General features: G+C 37.7%; 1 protein-coding gene across 1 annotated transcript in view; it reads left to right on the top strand.

Annotated features, from left to right (window-relative positions):
* REV3L (REV3 like, DNA directed polymerase zeta catalytic subunit) overlaps nucleotides 1–19403 on the top strand; it is a 117072-nt gene that overhangs the window by 82565 nt on the left and 15104 nt on the right. The window contains exons 17-22 of the mRNA XM_061990510.1: nucleotides 383–575; nucleotides 2954–3065; nucleotides 11784–11899; nucleotides 14953–15071; nucleotides 15696–15814; nucleotides 17079–17220. Of these exons, the coding sequence (XP_061846494.1) occupies nucleotides 383–575; nucleotides 2954–3065; nucleotides 11784–11899; nucleotides 14953–15071; nucleotides 15696–15814; nucleotides 17079–17220 (801 nt within the window). The remainder of the gene's footprint in view (nucleotides 1–382; nucleotides 576–2953; nucleotides 3066–11783; nucleotides 11900–14952; nucleotides 15072–15695; nucleotides 15815–17078; nucleotides 17221–19403) is intronic.

Raw genomic sequence — 19403 nt, 5'->3', positions numbered from 1 at the left:
AAAGACAATCTTGATCAATCTGGAAACTTAATTCAGCTCAATATACAAAACTGTTAGAAAACATTGCAGGAATTCACAATTTTTGAACATTTTTTTTGTTTGCATTTCCTGCTTTTCATAGAGGGAGTACTCAATTCTTTAATAATTGAGTATAAAAATATATTAAGTGAGGAATCATTTTTGTAAGGTAATGCTTTTTGCAATAAACTGAGATCCAGAGATGCGGGATGAATCACTTCTATTAATTTTCAGGTGTGACCCCATTCATGTGATATGATCATAGAAATGTCTGCAATGCACTAAGTTGCACTAATGATCATCTCTGAAAATTTTTGAAGAAAGCTCCAAAACATGCTAACTTATTTTGTTTATTTGTTGGTAGGTCCAACACCTTACTCTCATCAGTATGGAGTTACATGCTCGAACCAGACGAGATTTGGAACCAGACCCGGAGTTTGATCCAATCTGTGCTTTATTCTATTGCATCTCATCAGACACAGCACTGCCAAATACTGATAAAAGAGAAATCACTGGTGCTATCGTGATTGATGGAGAATGGACTCTCTCAAGCCAAGGTTCCTATTTCTTTTTTCTTAACATATTTTACAGAAATACTTATTTCATAGTAATCAAACAGTAGCAATACAGTCGAGAATCTGTATTACTATTTAGCACATTTAATTTTGTCTTGTTGACTGTTGGATGGATGGCCATATTAAACATAGAGTTTTCCTGCTTATATCTTCCAAAGAACTATTGCGTGGGCTGTAAACCACAAACAACATACGCACGTGCAGAATCCTGATGTTTGCGTGCTTGTGGACAAGCTCCTGCAGTGTTCTAAAAGTATAAAGAGGAAAACCTGCCTTTAGTTTCCTGCTCAAGTTGCTGGATAGCTACAAGTAGAAAATGTTAAAAGCGAGACAGTATGTTTTATATTTTACTTAAGGGTTATTTTTGTGGTTTTATCTGATCCTTTTAGGATCTAAACAGGGGCCCTTATTCTATTGTACCTTTTTGGCTTTGTTTAGACCAGTGATACTCAACCTGTGGCTCTAGAGCCGGATGTGGCTCTTCATGGCCCTACAGGCGGCTCTCGCAATGTAGGCGTCTGATCGGCGCTCCACTCTATCAGGCAGCGCGGGGAGCACTGAGCAAATGGACCAGCAGTGTGGGAGTCGCTGAAGTTCCCCCTCCCATAGGGGGAAAGAAAAGGAGCTGCTGGGATCCCCCCACAGGTAAGAGTAGAGATCACCTCCCACCCAGCAGCTGTGGGGCAGAATGGGGAAAACTCGCCCTTTTGCCCCTTCCACCCCTCCACCCCACTCCTTCCTAGCAGCCAGACGGGGTTGAAGACAGAATGCTGCTGGGAGAGAGGATGCTGATGTGTCATGTCGTGATGTATCAATATGTGATGATGTTGAGGCAGCAGCATCACACATTGAAGTGTCATGATGGAACAAAAAAAAAGTCACACTGTTGATACTTTATTTTTATGGTGCTCTACAACTCCATTTAATAAAGAAGTGGCTCTCCAGCTGTTAAAGGTTGAGTACCACTGGTTTAGGCTAGTAAAACAACAACAACAAAAAGTCCTTTTTATTTCAGGGTTTCTTTGGCATTGTGAATGTGTATTAAACCACAAAATACTGTCTAAAACTTAAGTGTGGACAAAAGCCTACCAAAAATCAATTTTAGGATTAAGGCAACAGCTCCTTCTTTTACCAGTTTATTTTTCAAAGTATTGTAGATATGATATCATATTAAACTAAGTTCTTACAATTCTCAGTGAAGTTTATTCTGGTATTATATGCTTGTTACTATCTTTAAAAAAATTATCTCCTTTACCTTACTAAGTGAGATTTTCCACAGTATAGCCACAATGGCTCCCGAGGTGTGTGCCACTGATAAATTATCAAGAAAAAGCTCTCTGTAAAGAGGTCCAATTATGTTTTGAATAATGGTCTGATCTGTTTCTGTTAGTGCAATAAAATGATGTGTGTAAATGTTACTGTGACATTCCGTGCTTTAACTGATGTGTGCTGTCAGCATTTTCTTGGTTAGAACTTTTTGAATTCTGTGTTGAGTGACTTGATACTGATATACATCTTTTTTTTTCCTTTTTTGTATTAATACTGCTTTGTAAGTTACAGTGCTCATTTTAACATCTATTTCTGAAAGCACACTTTTTTAACATCTCGAGATCTTAAGAATGTGTCCAGTTAGAATGTCTTTTCAAAAATTCTGGATTGTTGCCTTAATCAGATATATTGCTCTCTGTTGTATAGACAAAATGAAAAGACAGGGTATGTGTATGTTATTTATTTTAAACAGATTTTTTTGTAGGGAAGGCAAATGCTGAGTTCCTGCATGCATATGAGTTTAGCTGTTACTCACACATTATCAATGTAGATCCTTAATGTGCACTATGCAAGCAGTTGCTTGTGATTTTCCATTTCTATTAGCAACTTAGCAGTGTTTTTTAAGTGTACTGATAAAAAGAACTGTACTATGTTATGTAGCATTTTCATTCTTCAAAACATTTTGGAAAGCACTGCTTTAAACCAGCAATTAAAATAAAGATTTTGCATGAAAACACTGTTTGAGCTGTCATGTGCTCCTTTAATATTAAAAAATAATTTCTTAATAGCTAGACTCTTGTACATGTTATATGGTAAAATTTCTCTTGAATCAAATTTATTTATATCTGAGATTTTGTGCAAGATTACCACTGTGGTAGAGTTTGTGTTACAAAGTAAAACGAATGAACTTTTCCACCCAAGAGGAACAAAATAAATCCATGGAATTAATTGTGGCAATAATTAGTGTTAAAAATAGGTTGGATTGCATACTTCTTCTGAAATGTATGTTTGATTCTAAAGCAATATTGTTGACTGAAGTCATGGAATTCCTTCTAAATTGTAATGATTTTTTTTTTTACTTTATTTTCTAGGGAGCAGAGACCAAGCCCCCTTGCTCACAAGATCTGGAGTTACAGGACTTGAAGTCACTTACGCTACTGACGAAAGAACTCTTTTCCAGGAAGTAATGAAAATTGTAAAAAGGTAGCATATCTGTACGTTCTGCTTTTATTTTTCAGGCTTGCTACAGCAGATTAGTTCCTTCAACATTTGCCGGTTTATCAAATACTGATTTTTTTGTTGTTATTTCCCTCAAAGGCTTATTTCTAGAGTGGACAAGCATGGTGGTCTTTCAAATAAAAATACTTTTTACTTTTCTTTTTCTCTAACAGCAAGAACATTCAGATCCTCTTAAGCAGCTGAGTTAGTCTTGAAACTAATGAGACATATAAGTAGTCATCTGTAACATGCAACCTTTCCTGTTAATCCTGGAATTCATTACACGCCTCTCTCTGAAACTCTCAGAATAGTAGATAGTAACGGTGCTGAGAGGTGTAGAAAACTCCTCAGATGGGAAGAATTTTTCTAGGGACTCTCAGACAAGACAAAATAAAACCTACAGGATACTGAAGCTACTATGAACAGATTGAAATAACCCGTAGTTGAAAAAAATCAGTTTCCTTCATTAGTTCCATCTTCTCTGAATGGGAATCCCCTGCTCCGTCAGGCTTGGAAAACTGCTATTTTTCCTTATCTCCACTGAGGCTGGGAAGCCTTCTTGGTAGTTTTCTCAGCTGGTAAGTAGGTGGAACCACAGATGTCTCTCCACACTCTACTGTCAGAGGTGCAAAGCTGTGAAATTGCAAGGAAAAATAAACAGATTTAAACTAAGAGGCACTCTGCAGAAAGAGGCACAAGAAAAAAATGTGTACTAGGCAGAGTACATTTGCAATTCTTTCTCTCTCCAACCAGAAAACCTCTGATGAGAAAGACATTGACCAACCTCATGAAGCCAGAATACAAAAAGAGTTGCTGAATGCAACCAACACAGGGTGGGTCCTGACAGAGCAGCAGATCCTTGTTCAGAAAAGACAAAATTCAGGTAAGGAAAAGAATTTTATTTTTCTCTTTCCTGGAAACCTATTGCTCCATCAAGCTGTGGAAAAAATACTGAGAATGAGAAGCAACCAATGAATGAAGAATTCTCCACCAGTGCTGTGAAAGTTAAAAGAGCGACAGTACATAAAGAGTACAAGAGAGACAACTCAGCAGTCAGAATATATGTTTTATTGCTGAAGAACAGAAGAAGTCTGCATCTCTACATATTGAAGGCATTACAGAATGAAAAAAAGCGTGCAGTTTCTGTAGTACTTCAAGATGGAATGTACCAATCACCAGGTTGCTGACTGAGAAATCTCTTCTTAAGAGATCTTCTCTTTCAACACTGTGCTAGCATGCCTTTTTGAACAACTTTATCTTCAAAGACTGAGTTAACTTGTATTCCTGGAAGAAAAAAACATTTGATCTATTAAGGGAGAGGCACACTGCTGTCATCATCTTAGTCTGCTTCCTTCCCCCCTCTGTGCAATGCCACCTAAGGAATCAGGCTTCTACTGAACTCTCAACAAATATGTTTTTAAAACTTGGACCTCATCTACATGTTGATACTCTTTTGCCCCTTTATTTTCTGTAGCTTAGGCAAAAGAGAATAAGAACTTTTGTTAGAGTAAATATCTTAAGCACAAAACAGGTGTGTAGGCCCAGAGTAGCATGGCAAAATTACTTGGTTTAAAAGTAGGGGACTGCAAAAATCTCTCTCAATGGGAAGTGAATAAACAAGCAGCTTTAATGAAAACTCTTGGCATCAGGAACTATTTTTCAATCAATCTTCTCTTGCTGTTTTTAGTGTTATTTTTTCCAGCATGTGCTAGGTTCTCTAGTTGTTCTGGTAGATACTTAATAGTAGGTCTGATAGGTTAGACAAAAAAATAAGGCCATGTTTAAGTAGCATTAGCACTTGCAGTTCATGGAGCAAAACTCAAAATCACCTTAGTTAATCAGCAAAGGACAGCATCAGTATCTTTTATATTAGTGTTTGCATCAAGCTAGAGGACAATAGGTTCTTGTGACCAGCATGACTCTAGCTTGCTTTTGCTCCGTGTGCTTGGCCTCTTTGCCTGTCAGAAGGAGGGGTGGAAGGTTGAAATTCCAGATTCCTGGCACAACAAATGACAGAATATCTATTCAATCTTGACTGTCGATACCAAGAACAGACTTTATCAGCTTGTTGGTATACTGAACAGACGGTACTTCAGCTGTAGGAGGAGTTGTCTTATGCAGTTCCAATTAAAGAATTCTTTATCCCATTTCTAGTCATTCTTTTAGGCCAACTACTGTTGGCCTAATTCTTGCTTTTATTTTCCTCTTTATGAAATTGTGGAATGTTCCCACTTGTTTCAAGTTCCAGCCTTCTACTTCTCTCTTTAGGCCCTTTGTTTTCATTGTATTCTAGTTATTGAAAATAAGAAGTGGTTGATTCTGTCACTTCTTGTCAATAAGTGTAAATTCTAGAAGACCACAGTAGAGAATTCTTGGCTACTGTTCCCAGCACAAAAATGAGGCAATGTTGAGTTCTGGGAAAGTACCACTTCTGCAATACTCTTGCCTCATCAGTCTCTTTTTTTCATCAGAAATCTGCAGGCATTTTGCCTGTGAACAAATGACTATTCAAACTAGTAACTATGCAAACAGTCTTTACAATATGCTGGTTAATACTGAGAGACACAAATGCTGAAGCAGAGTGATAAATTAGTGTGGTTTCAGTGCTTGCTGCTGTTTTATTCTTGGGCTGCACCATTAGCCTTTTCTCACTGAAGAATGTTTTCAAATCTAACCTTTTATAGCAGAGCTAAAGTTACTCTGTTATATAGATGAGTATTACTGCAGAAAGTTGACTGTACTTGATGACCTGAAGTTATGCCTTCACTGTGAAGTTGTTCAGCATGTGCTTTGTCTGAGTAACCACAATAAGATTAACATATGTTTCCACCTAGACATCTGTAAATACCAGGTAAAATGTTGTGTGAAATTAGTAGATGTCTCTGATTAACTTGGGGCAGCTGGCAAGTGAAAGTCATCTTGAGGTCTGCAGGCCAGAAGACCTGGTTGTTTCTCTGGAACTGTGATCGGTGATTTCATCTATGCTGAAAACTAGCAGATTTGTCCACATACTGAAGGGGAAAAGCACCTTTATTTCTAGGAGGTTGTTACTGTGAGTGATTCAGATGTGAAACGGGAGCACTTAGAAGTGTCTGTTTAGAGACAGCTAAAAGAAAATACATCATTGTAAATGCAATTTGAGAATTCTCTTTCATTCTAGAAAGTCTTGAAATACTGAACTGCTTGAAGGTTGAGAGACAGGAAACATTTTGAAAGAAAGAGCTACAGAGGTGAGTTTGGAGAAGACAGGGAAGAGTAAACAACATGGATTTGCAACAAAGAAAAGCATAATGAAAGTGGTTCTTGGTACCATGACAACTGTCTTGGAGTTTGAGAGGAAGCTTTGCCTACATAGGTCCAATTTTCTCTTCTTTGGTAAGGACTTCAGCTCAAAACTGGCATAAAGCAGCAGAGAAACAACCTCCCTCCCATCTTCTGCAGCCAATGTGGGTGATCTGCGAGCACAGAGAGCCAAGTTGTAAGCTCTTTGGAGTTGTCGTAGGGGAAATTATTTTTTTGTTGTTGTTCTTGAAATGGAGCCTGTACTTCTATTGCTGTCCTAAAGGATTCTGTCATGCTGCCTGAACAGCCTTCTTGAATAGACTCTCTTTTGATCATAAGGTGTCAGCTGCAAGGAGTTGGGAGAAAAATTGGAAGAATCTATCTACTTGAAAAAGCAAAGCAGAACAACCTCTATGTCTGAACCTAAAAGCAGAAAAAAGAGTAAACATGTTCACATAGCTCTGTAAAGCAGTCAGTACACATCAGCAGGAAAGCTGATTGTTGGAGCAGGAGGAGGAAGGGAATGCTACAAGAATGTTTTTCTTGGAGATTTAAAAAACACAGGAAAACTAGAGGTATCCAAGCCTGATGGAGCAGTGGATTCCCACAAAAGAGAAATTACACATCTGGGCCTCTCCTACGCTTTTAAGGCAAATTGTGCCACAGTTCTGTAAGTGCAGATACTACCAGATAGCAGAAAAGGGCTGGTCCTGCAGGAAGGAGAGAAGCAAAGTTTTGGGGAACTCATGTGGGAATGCACAATCCCCATCTCTGTGGTACACAGAGGATGTGGAAGGACAGGCTTGATAAAAAGTAGTAGATTCACTGCTGCTTGAGACTCACCAGCCACCCATGGCTCTTCACCTCTATGGAAGTCATTTCTGATAAAAGCAAAAAAAAAAGTATAAATCTGTAAGATTTTTTTTTTTTCATAACGATTTTGGGCATAAAACATTTGCAAATTAATTGATTGTGTATACATGACATTTAAACATAGAATGTTTTTCTTGTAAAGTATGATGCTAATCACAATGCATTATATTTGTTGTTCTGTAAATGCTCTAGCAACATTTTGTTTTTCAAATAGAGACACGTTAATCTAGCCTTCTTTTCCCAGGTTGGTATTGTCCTCTGTGGTGTTTTCCTGTAGAAATCTTTACTTAACATGCTGTATCAACTTTATGGATTTTCATTGTCCAGAGCAAACTGGAAAATGTTTTCATTTGAGTCACCAAGTATTCTGCTGGCATGCACAGTTACTGCTTCTGTCTGTATCATCGATCTGGCCTAATTTTTTCTCCCCTTTTTCTCTTAATTTTAGCGGGAAGAAAAGAGCAGTCAGGAAAACCAGACACATAATAGAAGGGAAGGCATAGCTGGGAGCTTTACTGTTCATTCATGAAATTTATCAAATGAGAAAGGAAGAGATGGCATAACAGCACATACGACTTTACTAGAAAGGAATATAATCACATTTCTTTTTGCAGCATGTATGAGTTGAATGCTAATGCTGTCGTCTTTAAATCCTGCCAGTATAAATGCTGCTTTTCGTCTTCACAGAGAGACTGGCAAGAGCATGCAAAGCAATATCAGTGCCCATCCTTTTAACAAAAGAGCACTATGTTGGCAAGCACACCTCTTACTCCTGCTGTGTTAGTCATAGCCAGCAGCTTTCAAATATCAGTATTACAACTTCTTAGTTTCTTGTAGGTGTAAAAGCTGGTCTCATTACAATTTCTTTTAATAAATCAGCTTAAACTGATGATGAGGACCAACTGGATAGTATATGCAAAAATTGTGGGAAAGGAGGATGAAAAATATAAAACTTGTCCTCTCCTTAGCTTATAACATATCATCTTTGTGGTACCACATGGAAACGGGAGAGAAAGAGGAAGAGACAGACTCAACTTCAGCTGAGCTCACATCAGCTAAACCTTGAGTTCACCTGTTCTTTTTAATATTTTAGCGCTAGGCATCTCTAATAGAAAAAAGAATAACACAGGAGGTCTCAACAAATGACACAGCTGGTATATAGGATTGGGTTGCAGGAAAGGACACTTCTGCTACATAAATTGAGACAAGAGTTGATCAGCAGGGAAATAAGAAGCAAACAACAGCAGCACCTCATGTTAGGTGCAAGAAATCTGATAGGTCTGATAAACTTGTTGCATAAGGTAGACCTTATGCATACTGTAGTGGAGGAGTTTGAAGTCTCAAGTGTTGCTCAGGAGAAGGGAGTTCTATTTGAATTTAATCCTACTTTGTTTTTTTCCTTCAAAGATATTTCAGAGATACATGTCAGCAAAAATTATTTTGGTTGTAAAGTTAAGGAAATATCTAAGCATTCATAAATTTGTATTACTAGTTATGTTCCTTTATGCATACACATTGTGAATGCAAACAGCTAGACATACAAAATACATATGTAACTTACTGCAGTATCTGAACAACTCAGTTGCTTATATGCAGTGTGTTTATCATTTTTTATGTACGGGAGTTGTCTGAAACTTAGCCTTACATTTCACTGCCTATGTAGCTACACTCATCACTATGCATGTTAAATGGAAAGAACAAGATCTCATTCTGCAAGAGGTGTGTAAAACATTAGGAATAGTTTGTCTTAATGCATATGCAGTGTCTAGTTGGGAAGGAAGAGCAAAGCTAAGTAATACACTGTAAAGTGCACATTACCCTGTGACTCGATAATGTGCTATTATAGGCAATCTCTAATGGCCTATACGCAAGACTGAGTTCAACACTAGCATGCTCATTTTGGTTTTTTAAGTCTTTTGAGTGATAAACTTTCCAATCCACATGTAAATGTACATAAATTTGTTAAAATGTGTAATATTTGTTAGATAAAATTTATTTGTATACAAAAATGGATGTATCCAAAACCATCATAAACTAAAGAGGTTTTATGTCTTGTCCTATAAAACATCTTCCCATCTGAAGAATACTAGAGCAAAAATTCTTGAAGATTACATGCAGGTGGTTTACAGAGGTTGTTTTTTCCATTAGTAGCTTAAAAGAGAAAGGTAAGATGGACTGAAGAATCCATAAAATGATGTATTCAGTTGCAGTACAAATAGGTATATATGCCATAATAATGCAGTAGCACATTGAAATTTGGTTAAGTAGGAAGTGAGGGATAAAATGCACTAGTTGGGCAAGGAAAAACCCAAAGCAACTGTCCTTCATCACAGGTGGTTGCAGCCGATAAGTTAGGGCAGCTTGCTGCTTCCAAAAGGTATGCTTGTTTCTGTTTAGAACAGGCATAAAAGAGTAAGCAAATTCCTGCTGAAATGAATTGAATACTAGTTTATGTACCACATAAGCAGTCCTTCACAAGTCTCTCATTCATGTTTACATCTGTCATGGAACGCATCTGCATAACATCTTGGCCTGCGTAAAATCTACAAGTAGTTTCTGGTTCAAATTATGTCAAACCCGTTTTCAAATATGAACATAAATGGCTACTTCCTTCATTTTAGACTATCAAGATTGTTTTGCAATATGCTAGGACCAGGATAACTGCAGGAATTATTTTTTTTTATTATTATTCATTCTAAAACAGTATAAACCATCACATAGTTTGGTTTTATTTCAAAGCATAGATGATGCTATTCAGAGTTTTGGAACCTCATTTGGCAATTATTGTATGTTGTATGGAGCAGCAAGTGGTCATAACTCTTTTTGACACTGCTGCTGGAAAGAACTGTGGGCTACCTTCATTCATTGTCCATAAATTGTTCCAAGTAGCTTTGAGTTTCTAACACTGGTAAAATAGGCTCGCAAGATGAGTATATTTACTGCATCTCCTGATGATCATTTCCTGTCTCTGAAACCAAAGAATCATTCATTTGACGTTAACAGCAGATAGCAAAATACCACCCAAATGCAAATGCTTTTACTCTCTCTAAAATTCTAAAAATTAAAAACATACTTTAGAATCTTCTGCTTTAGCCAGAAATTGTATAAAAATTGTTCCTTCACGGGTAGAGTGGTAAAAGACATTTTCACAACTTTTACTGGCTGGTGTAAAAGCCCAGCCATGCGATAAAGCCATGTAGATTAAAAAGATTCAAATAGTTTTTCCTTGATTTTTAACAAATATTTAGTGTCCATTGCGGAAGTGTGGAGAGGCTCTTTTCTGGAGCTATTCTCAGACTAGTTAGTTACTTCCAAGTGAGTTGTCATCTGCCTTTGGTTGGGACATGTAAGAAAGGAAGATACTTTCACAATAGTCTGAAGTTTCATTTGTAATGTCAGTGATACAACATTAACTTAGGATTCAAGAAGGAGTATTCTCCTATATCCAGAAGTCAGAAATTGTTGGCATTTTTTGATACCTTTAAAAGATGCAAAAAGTATAGAGCTTGTGTTCATAAGCCAAGGCCTCTGCCTACTTCTTCCATAAACTGAGGTCTACAGGCCTGCATCCTATTGTGGCGTTGGGCAGAGACTGTTATAGGGGGATCTTGGTGTATTGTCCAGTCCTCTACCTCCTGACAGCTACCCTTTTGTCATTCATTGGTGTTGAATGCTGCCTGCTGGAACTCCAAACCTCTTGGCTGAACTGCATTGAAAGGTGCAGCTATGCTACTCAGTGAAGCTTGCTTTACAGTTTTTGCTATAAAAGTAATAGCTATATGATGTTACTTTGGCCAGTCTTTCTTCCCAGCCCAAGAAAATGGTTTTTAGGCTCTTCAGCAAGTGAGCTGGCATGAGGTACTGCATAGAATTAGAATTTTGTTGTGTATCTTCTAGAAAGAAGGTTATTTTAAAAGGAAGTATATTTAAATAGAACTGGTAGATAAGGTTAGGTTTTTTCCATGTTTCAGTTTTGACAGCTCTTGTAACTTTCGTAATAAAGAGTCACCATTTAGGACCAGAAGTGTCCTCTGATTATTATAAGCTATGCTGCAGTATGTGCAACACACTGTTATTTGCAAAACAGTCCAAGTAGACTAGTAGAAAATTCTATTCTATTTTATAAAGGAAAATGGTACAACAGAATTTGAGGGCAGGACTACATTTCATTGCATATCAGTCTTGTGCCAGTAACTAGGGTTCAGTTTATGCTGGATACAGCCTGATTCCATTGATAAAACCTAATTAGACCTAGATTTGGGGTTTTATTTGCAAAGACTGAAATAACAGAAGTATGTTTAAAAAACCCTCCCAATGAAAATATTCCGTCTAATCTTTTTTTTTTCATTTCAATGTTATAGAAGATCAGAAAATATTGTCTGCTTTAAATACTGTCTCCTAGTCCAGATGCTGCTTTCGTAGAAACCCATTGCAACTGCTGCTTTTTTAAACTCAACGCGATTAGAATGAAACCCTGTTTGTACTGTTCATGGAAAGAATTTTTTTAAATAATATAATTCTCCTTTTCCTTTTCTCCCCCCTTTCTAGATATGACCCAGATATTTTGTTAGGCTATGAAGTCCAGATGCATTCCTGGGGTTATCTCTTACAGAGAGCTGCTGCACTAAATGTTGATTTATGCCAGATGATTTCTCGTGTACCAGGTAAGTTACTGTATAGGATTTCAGTTCAGTTGCAGTAGAAACAAGTTGAAATCCATGAAGAAATTTTGGAAACAATGGACCTCTTTTTTGTTGTTGCTGTTTTGTTGTTATAAGTATAATCACACACACAAAAATAAATTTGAAATACCAATGAGATTCTGGTTTTCCGTGTTTTCTGAATTCTTAAATTTCTGTGTATTCCACTTCTGGGTGTATCCTGTGTCTGTTAACATAGACTCATTTTCATAGTTATGTGTGGTTAAGTTTTTAGTTCTTGGAGGTGCTTCTGTTCCCTACAAAGGTTTAGTGCTCTACTGTAGAAATGGCTGAATAGTCCTTTCAGCTTGTGACAGGTAACTAATACGTCTCTGCTTTTATTCTCAAAGGCTGATTCAGAGCTCTTGCAGAACAGCTGTGTCTGCACTGCAGTTGCTAAAGGATCAGCAGTTATATTAGCAAAGGTTTTGATAGTAGCCATCTTCATAATATAAGCTGTTTTACAAGTTACTGGCGTTGGGATATATATGAGGAGTTCCTCAAAGAAGAAAGATTGCTTCCCTGGGAACTATATGTTTCTTAATGGTTATGTTCCTGTGTATTTCATAGCCAAGCTTCCTTCCCCACAGCTATAAGTCCCACACAACATGGGTTCAGTTCTAGTGAATGAAATCACAGGGGCAGCCCTTAACATCTTTGGTCATATAGGGCGAAAGCATGATATCCACAGCACTGGTATTCATAGCAGAGATGTTCTTGTGCCAGGTGGTAGATGCACACCCAGGAGTGGAATACAGAACACTTAAAATGTCTCTAAGAACTAGTGTTGCTATAAGGTAAGTATTTATTCTTTTTTGACTGAACTGCAGGAGAAGAATGAGGAAGTGTTTACACTGATGAGCTCTTCCCAAAAATGTCATGCCTTAAGTCTAGGCTTGCATGCATGACCATAAATGTACAAGTGTTGTGTTCTCTGTTGCTTTGTGGCCTCCTTGTCCATGGTTTTGACCCCATCTGTGTGCCTCTTGCTTTTCCAACCCCTATGCTTCATATTTCCCTCCCTTCTTCACATACTGTATTTTCAGAACAGGAAGTGCTCCTTCAAGCAGTATGCTCCTCTTTCCTCCTATTGAAATAAAGATGGAAGGTACTTTTCCTTCCCTTTCCTGTGATTTCAACTTAACAAAAAGAAAGCTGGACTTCTCTCTGGTTTTGCTTTATTGGCTGAGTCTGGTGCTGCCTCTGCCATTTACAAGTGAACTATTCATAAGTCATTAGGACACCACAAGAGAAGTGAGTACTGTGCCTGTGCGTAGTGGCATTTTTTTGTGTGTGCACTGTGGCCTCCTGTTTCCTCCTTTGCATCACAGCTCAGAGTTAGGGAGTGGGGTAACAGAGGACGAGAAGAGACTTATTTTTATTTCATCTCATGCATATGAGAGATAGGAAGAATGTCCAGACCTGCTTCCAAACTACTTTGACCCAAAGAGGTTCATGTGGTGTCTGGTGATACATTCCTCACACCAGTTGTAACTTTGCAATACCCATCACTTGCAGAGTCTCTCATTTGTCAGGGCAGCAGGTCTCTTTTCTGACCGCAGTATATACTTTGTTGCCTATCTTTACCAGTAAGGCAGGAAGTGAACTTAAGAAACAGGGAATCTCCTAAACAAGTCAAAAGAAAGCTAGGATGACACTGGAAAGTGGAACTGATAGTTTCTGCATCCAAGTAAAAAAAAAAATAAATGAGGGGGAAAAAATGTAAGTTAATCAGCATGTGGAAATGAAGAAAAGCAGAAGAAAAAATGTTGGTACTTCCAGGGCTTTTTTCCATCTAAACATGAAAAGAGAAATTGCTGGTTTTCTTCTTCAAAAGATGAAAATAGATTAAAAAAAAGGGTATGCGTTTTGAGAGAGTATGAAAGGCCTGCAAAATTTTGCCAAGGCTCTGTGATTTATGAACGAGGTTCGTAAATGACAAACAGATTTTCTTAAATGTTTGTCACATCAATCAACATATAGTTAAAAGATCAACATATGAAGTTAGTCAGTATTACATTGTCTCACAGCAGTTCTGCAGAGTTTCAGGCAATTTTTACTTAAATCTTCAAGGGTCAATGTGCTTCATGCCTGTCTGAAAATCTAATTGCTCATTTCTGATCATTACCACAAAGCATTGTGCATCCGTGCTTCTACATGATCTGTCCAAAATGTTCTGCTTTTTGTTAGTAGGGTACTGAACAGGGATATCTGATAAATGAGTAGTGGCAGAGAGCACAATCAACAGTTGAACAATGGATATGGATTTAGAATTGTGAGGAAATTGCCTGTGTTAGACAGTTTTAAAAACATCTATGTAAACTCAGGAAAGAATACCAAAACTGTAGCCTTACACTGACTGATAAAAACCACAGTTTCAATAAATACTTTTGTTGTAGTGTTTCAAAGCATGAAAAACCCCAAGGATGGCAAAAGAGGGTGTCTTTCCTGTACTGTAGTCACCGCTGTGTTACAGAAGGATTTGGAGTGCTGCTTCTGCCTCTGCATTTCTTCCTTCCTGTTTCCTTCTCTCTCCGTTTGTGCTATCCGGAACTCCTGTCTACCAGTTCCCACTGCGGTGGGTTTGGCTGTTCTGTATGACAGGCACTGAGTTTTCTCTCCCATGACCCGCTTCCCACTGTGTAAAATCATTGCAAAGCCTTGAGTTATAAACTCTCTAGGGCAGAAATCCCATTTTTTCCTTTACATTGTGCAATAATGTGCATGTAGCTGACTCTCAATGTTCAACATTGCTTAACTGAAACATTTGCTATGGAGAATATATTGCCATGGACACTGTGTCAGAGAAACCAAAGTCAGAGCTTTCTTTAGAGGAATGTGCAAGAGCAGAAAAAACAGAGGTAGTGAGTTCAAGTGGAATAAACAGCCTTGTGCAATCAGTAAAGTCTTTGTGAGTTGTTCTTTTTCTAGAGAGCTCGAATTGGAAGCAGAGTAGTCTAATCTGGTCTTGACTGTCCTATAACTTGTCTAAATGTACCATGTTTTAATGTCTTTAGATGAAAAGAAAGAGAACAGATTTGCGGCTGAGCTGGATGAGTATGGATCAGATACAATGAGCGAAATCAATATCGTTGGGCGAATCACCTTAAATGTTTGGAGAATGATGAGAAATGAGGTAAAGTTTTTAAAAGGTTAATGTATTTGACTTACTGGGGTTTTTTTAATTATTACAGACTGAGTTGAAAACTTCCTGTAACTTATGTAACCTCTTGTTCTTTATTTGTGTGCCACGTCAAACAGAGCAGTTTGACACTTTATGACAATGAATTTTCTGTATCACTAAAGTGTCAAATACCAAGGCCTTTATCTTTCAGTAATATCTCTTAATGATATCTTTTTTTCCCTTTGTCGAGACCAACTTAGCTGTTTTAACATTTTGTCTAGTGTGGTGCTTTTATTTAAATACTCGACCTTACTTTAAGCTGTCAGATTTACTCATTGTTTTGCTGTTTATGACCTTAATACTCAATACTGAAATGGTTCAGTCTTTACAAATCTCATTGTGACCAAATTCAGACCCTATCTTTGATGTACTCAGTTCTGCATATTCTTTTCAGTTGATGAGGGCTGTTCTTTCCTGACTTGTAGAAAGTTACAGACTTCCAAGAGTTAATGTTTAGCTTTTTAATAAAGAATACCAATAAAAAGTTAATAAGTTTAGTTGTTACACTTGTTAATAAATAGCGATTTTGCTATGAGAGATGTCAGGCACATTGACACATCCTTTGTGTTTTTCTAGGTGAATCTAATGAATTACACTTTTGAAAATGTGGGCTTTCATGTTCTTCATCAACGCTTTCCTTTATTTACTTTCCGAGTTCTGTCTGATTGGTTTGATAATAAGGCAGATGTCTACAGGTAATGATCTATTAATCTGTTGTATTTGTTCTTTCTCAAGCCAGATTCTTAACCTTGGATACGTATAAGCTGAAGTCAGCATAAAAATAATCTATGTAGCTCAGATATTAAAACAGTATATATGCAGCAACATGAGCTTATTTACACTGCTGTTCTATTGCATAGTTATACCCTCAGTATTTCATCTTAATGTATTTTTGTGTTTAAAGTTCAAAAAGAATCCCACCGGTTTTCAGTTACAGTTTCAACACCTCTGAATAGATTTACTATTTTGAAGTACTGTAAGGACTCTATTTTGTATATCCTATTTATCAGGACTTTAAATGAACTGCCAGGTTTCTGTTTTACTTTACAGTGCATGTCAACCAAGCTAGACTTAAAAATAATACAAAACAATGTGCAAGATGTTAAGATGGTAACTATAGGTGCTTACAAATACATTTAAATGACACTGGGCTTCACTTTCCCTTGGAGTGATTTGTTATTGTATGGTATGAACAATTGATAAAGCTGAGTACTAATCTGAATGTCATCGTGACATATGTATCATTTCTGTAAAAGTTAAATACTTTTCAGCTAGATGGAAAATTGGTTTAGTGCTGAAATCATAAATTTATATTCAACTGAGATAGGTATTCTTGACATAGAATGATGTTACCATAAAAGTCCACTTGGGGCATCCCTTTTTTCAATGGTATCTAGCAACAGGACAAGGGGTGATGGGATGAAACGGGAACACAAAATGTTCCACTTAAACATAAGAAAAAACTATTTTACTGTGAGGGCGATGGAGCAGTGGAACAGACCACCCAGGGAGGGTGTGGAGTCTCCTTCCATGGAGGTCTTCAAGACCCGCCTGGACATGTTACTATGTGACCTGATCTAGATGAACCTGCTTCTGCAGCGGGCTTGGACTAGGTGATCTCTAAAGGTCCCTTCCAACCCTACCATTCTATGATTCTATGGTTAAAAGAGAACATGTAGACAGATGAAGATAAATGTGAGTTTCTGTTTCAGTAATCCTTTAGGGCAGTAAGGAAAGGAGGATATACCTTAACAGTAGATTGCTGTAACACATTCTGTGTATATCTTTAGAACACAGAAGTGTACATGCACCGCATTTTTTGAAGAGCCATATGAAAATGTCCCGGGGGAAATTGTGTTTCCTGGTTTGTAACAAGCTATCATAAAAATATGCTTTTCTTGGTAGAAAGAGTAGCACTCTCTTGATTGTTTGTTTATAACAAGATGTTCACTTTCACAGATGGAAAATGGTTGATCATTACGTTAGCCGAGTCCGCGGGAATCTCCAGTTGTTAGAGAAACTGGATTTGATTGACAGGACAAGTGAAATGGCGAGACTTTTTGGCATTCAGTTCTTGCATGTGTTAACAAGAGGCTCCCAGGTAAGGTTCAGTTTTCCTGAGTTCTTCAAAATCTTCTCAGTCAGTGTATGTATTTTCAACAGGTCACAGAAGACTCTTACACGTAATGTGAATTTGAAAGGTAGTGAAAGGCAATTCAAAAGCAGTAATAATCAGTTGGATGGTTAGCCTCAGAGATTAAAAATAGCTATTAAAAATAGAGTACCCCAGACGTAGTCCCAACAGTGAGTGTCTTCTACTGACTTTGGAGAGCCTCTGACCTTGGTATTTTTTCAAACTTAAATGAGTCTAAAAATGAATGCTTCTTTAAAAATTAAGAAATAAAAGTGAGCATATTTTAGAAAGATGAGGTGATTTTCTTCCAATGCAGACAGAGCTGCAGTGAATATGTTCTAAGAGACATTTCATGTGAAGTGGGCCTCTGGGTGATATTTGAGTGTAAGACCAGAGGGACTCTGGCTTTATTAAGTATGTGTCATGCAAGATGTGTGTGGTTCTGTTATTCTGATAGAGCGCAAGAGCAAAAAGGAATAGAACAGAATGAGATTTACAGTATCTTCTCTTTGAGACCTCAGCAGTCTCTAGAAACACCAAAGGCTTTCCTTGCCCAGGTTCTGGGTGGTTATACCAACTAGACTTTTCATGGAATTATACAAGCCTTAAAGAGCACCTGAAGTCAGAGACAACTACTCTCACTCACATGTGTTTGCTCTTCTATTGTCTTCTTTCATACCATCTTTCTGTTTTAATAGATGTGTAGCTGAGCACACCAGGCTTGATTATTTTGCCATTTTCTGTGAACAAAAAGACAGCTTAAAAACTGATGTCCTAAGCAGATCAGCATTGCCTTAAGCCAGCCAGAAATGGGAATGTCTGAATCTGTAGTTCCTTAACGATTCAACCTGGTTTGAAAATGCTGCTACCTTTTTTCTTTGGCTGCAGTTGCCTGTGTCATCTCTTGACCCAGAGCACATTCCTCTTCCTGCTGGTACTGGGCCTACATTTGGGGGGTGGGGTGTACTGGCTGCAGAACCATGGTGGCACTCAATAGGTTTTACTAGTTTGGCTCCTGATCTGGTTTACCACATTATCAGAAAAGTACTGCTGTTGAAGCAAGGGAAGAGAAATGCACAGTTAAGGACGGGGAGGGTGGGACTGGCATACTGCCAATGTGTAGATATGCTGAAACTGTCATGATTGCAGCCTGTGAAGACAGTTCTGCTTGTCATTTTCTCAAATGGCTGTGAGTGGGAGTGAGAAACAGAAACATGCTGCATTTTCTCTCCTGATTGTTCTTTTCTCTTTCCTTCTGTGTATGTATGTTTTGTTTCTGTTGAAACTTTCTAGATCACAAAAGTGGCAGTTGCAGCAGTTCCCAGTCACCTCAAATCATACTTTGCTTCACTCATAAGAGTCATCACTACTTTTTATGAAGATATTCCTTTTCTCTTTAGCTGAAAAGATGTTAAAATGGAATAATACTAAGGACATTCTACAATTCTATGATAGATTTCACATATTTTATGGATTTTTTTTTGTATTTGTGTATCTCTTACTAAGTTTTACAAGACCTTATTTAAAGCTCATTTTTTTCTTTTATTAAGCTATCTTGAATATTCCATTGTAGACTAATCAAATCTACCAGGAGATGGTCATACCCATACGAACCCCAACCTGTTTGTAAGGTGTCGAGGTCTTGTTAAAGCTTTTGATTCTGTGAGTTCCTTTGTAACTTCAAAGAAACTGCACCTAACCCATTCAGTACAATGACTGAGCGTGTAGTGCATCAGACTTTTGAATAGAAATTTAGCTGCTTACAAAGCATGGGATCTTGGGATTACATTACATTGTTTTTTGATATTTTGTGATTTTTTCAGTCCTTTGCCACCCAGGGATGTAATTTTCAGCTATTTTGGTTTTTATTGTGAATGGACACAGGGAACAGCTTGCTGTAAGTGCATTAAAGCCTTACTAAAGCATTGAGTAATGCATAAACAGGGCTGTTTTTTTCTCGTGCTGCTACATCCACGTATGACATTTTGTGATGTCTTGAACAAGGTGAAAGTTCTTTAACTTCTTGTTATTTATGCTTCCTGTGCTACTCCTGGCATCATGAGGGAGAAAGCATGATACTCAGTGCAAAGCAGCAGACTTGTTAAACGGACTAACTTAGAGTCTTCCATTGGTTCTTTTGCTGCCAAGTA

Source organism: Colius striatus, chromosome 2 (assembly GCF_028858725.1).
Source record: "Colius striatus isolate bColStr4 chromosome 2, bColStr4.1.hap1, whole genome shotgun sequence".
NCBI lineage: Eukaryota > Metazoa > Chordata > Aves > Coliiformes > Coliidae > Colius > Colius striatus.
Note: the sequence above shows the minus strand (reverse complement) of the source record. Positions and strands in the feature narration are given on the sequence as shown.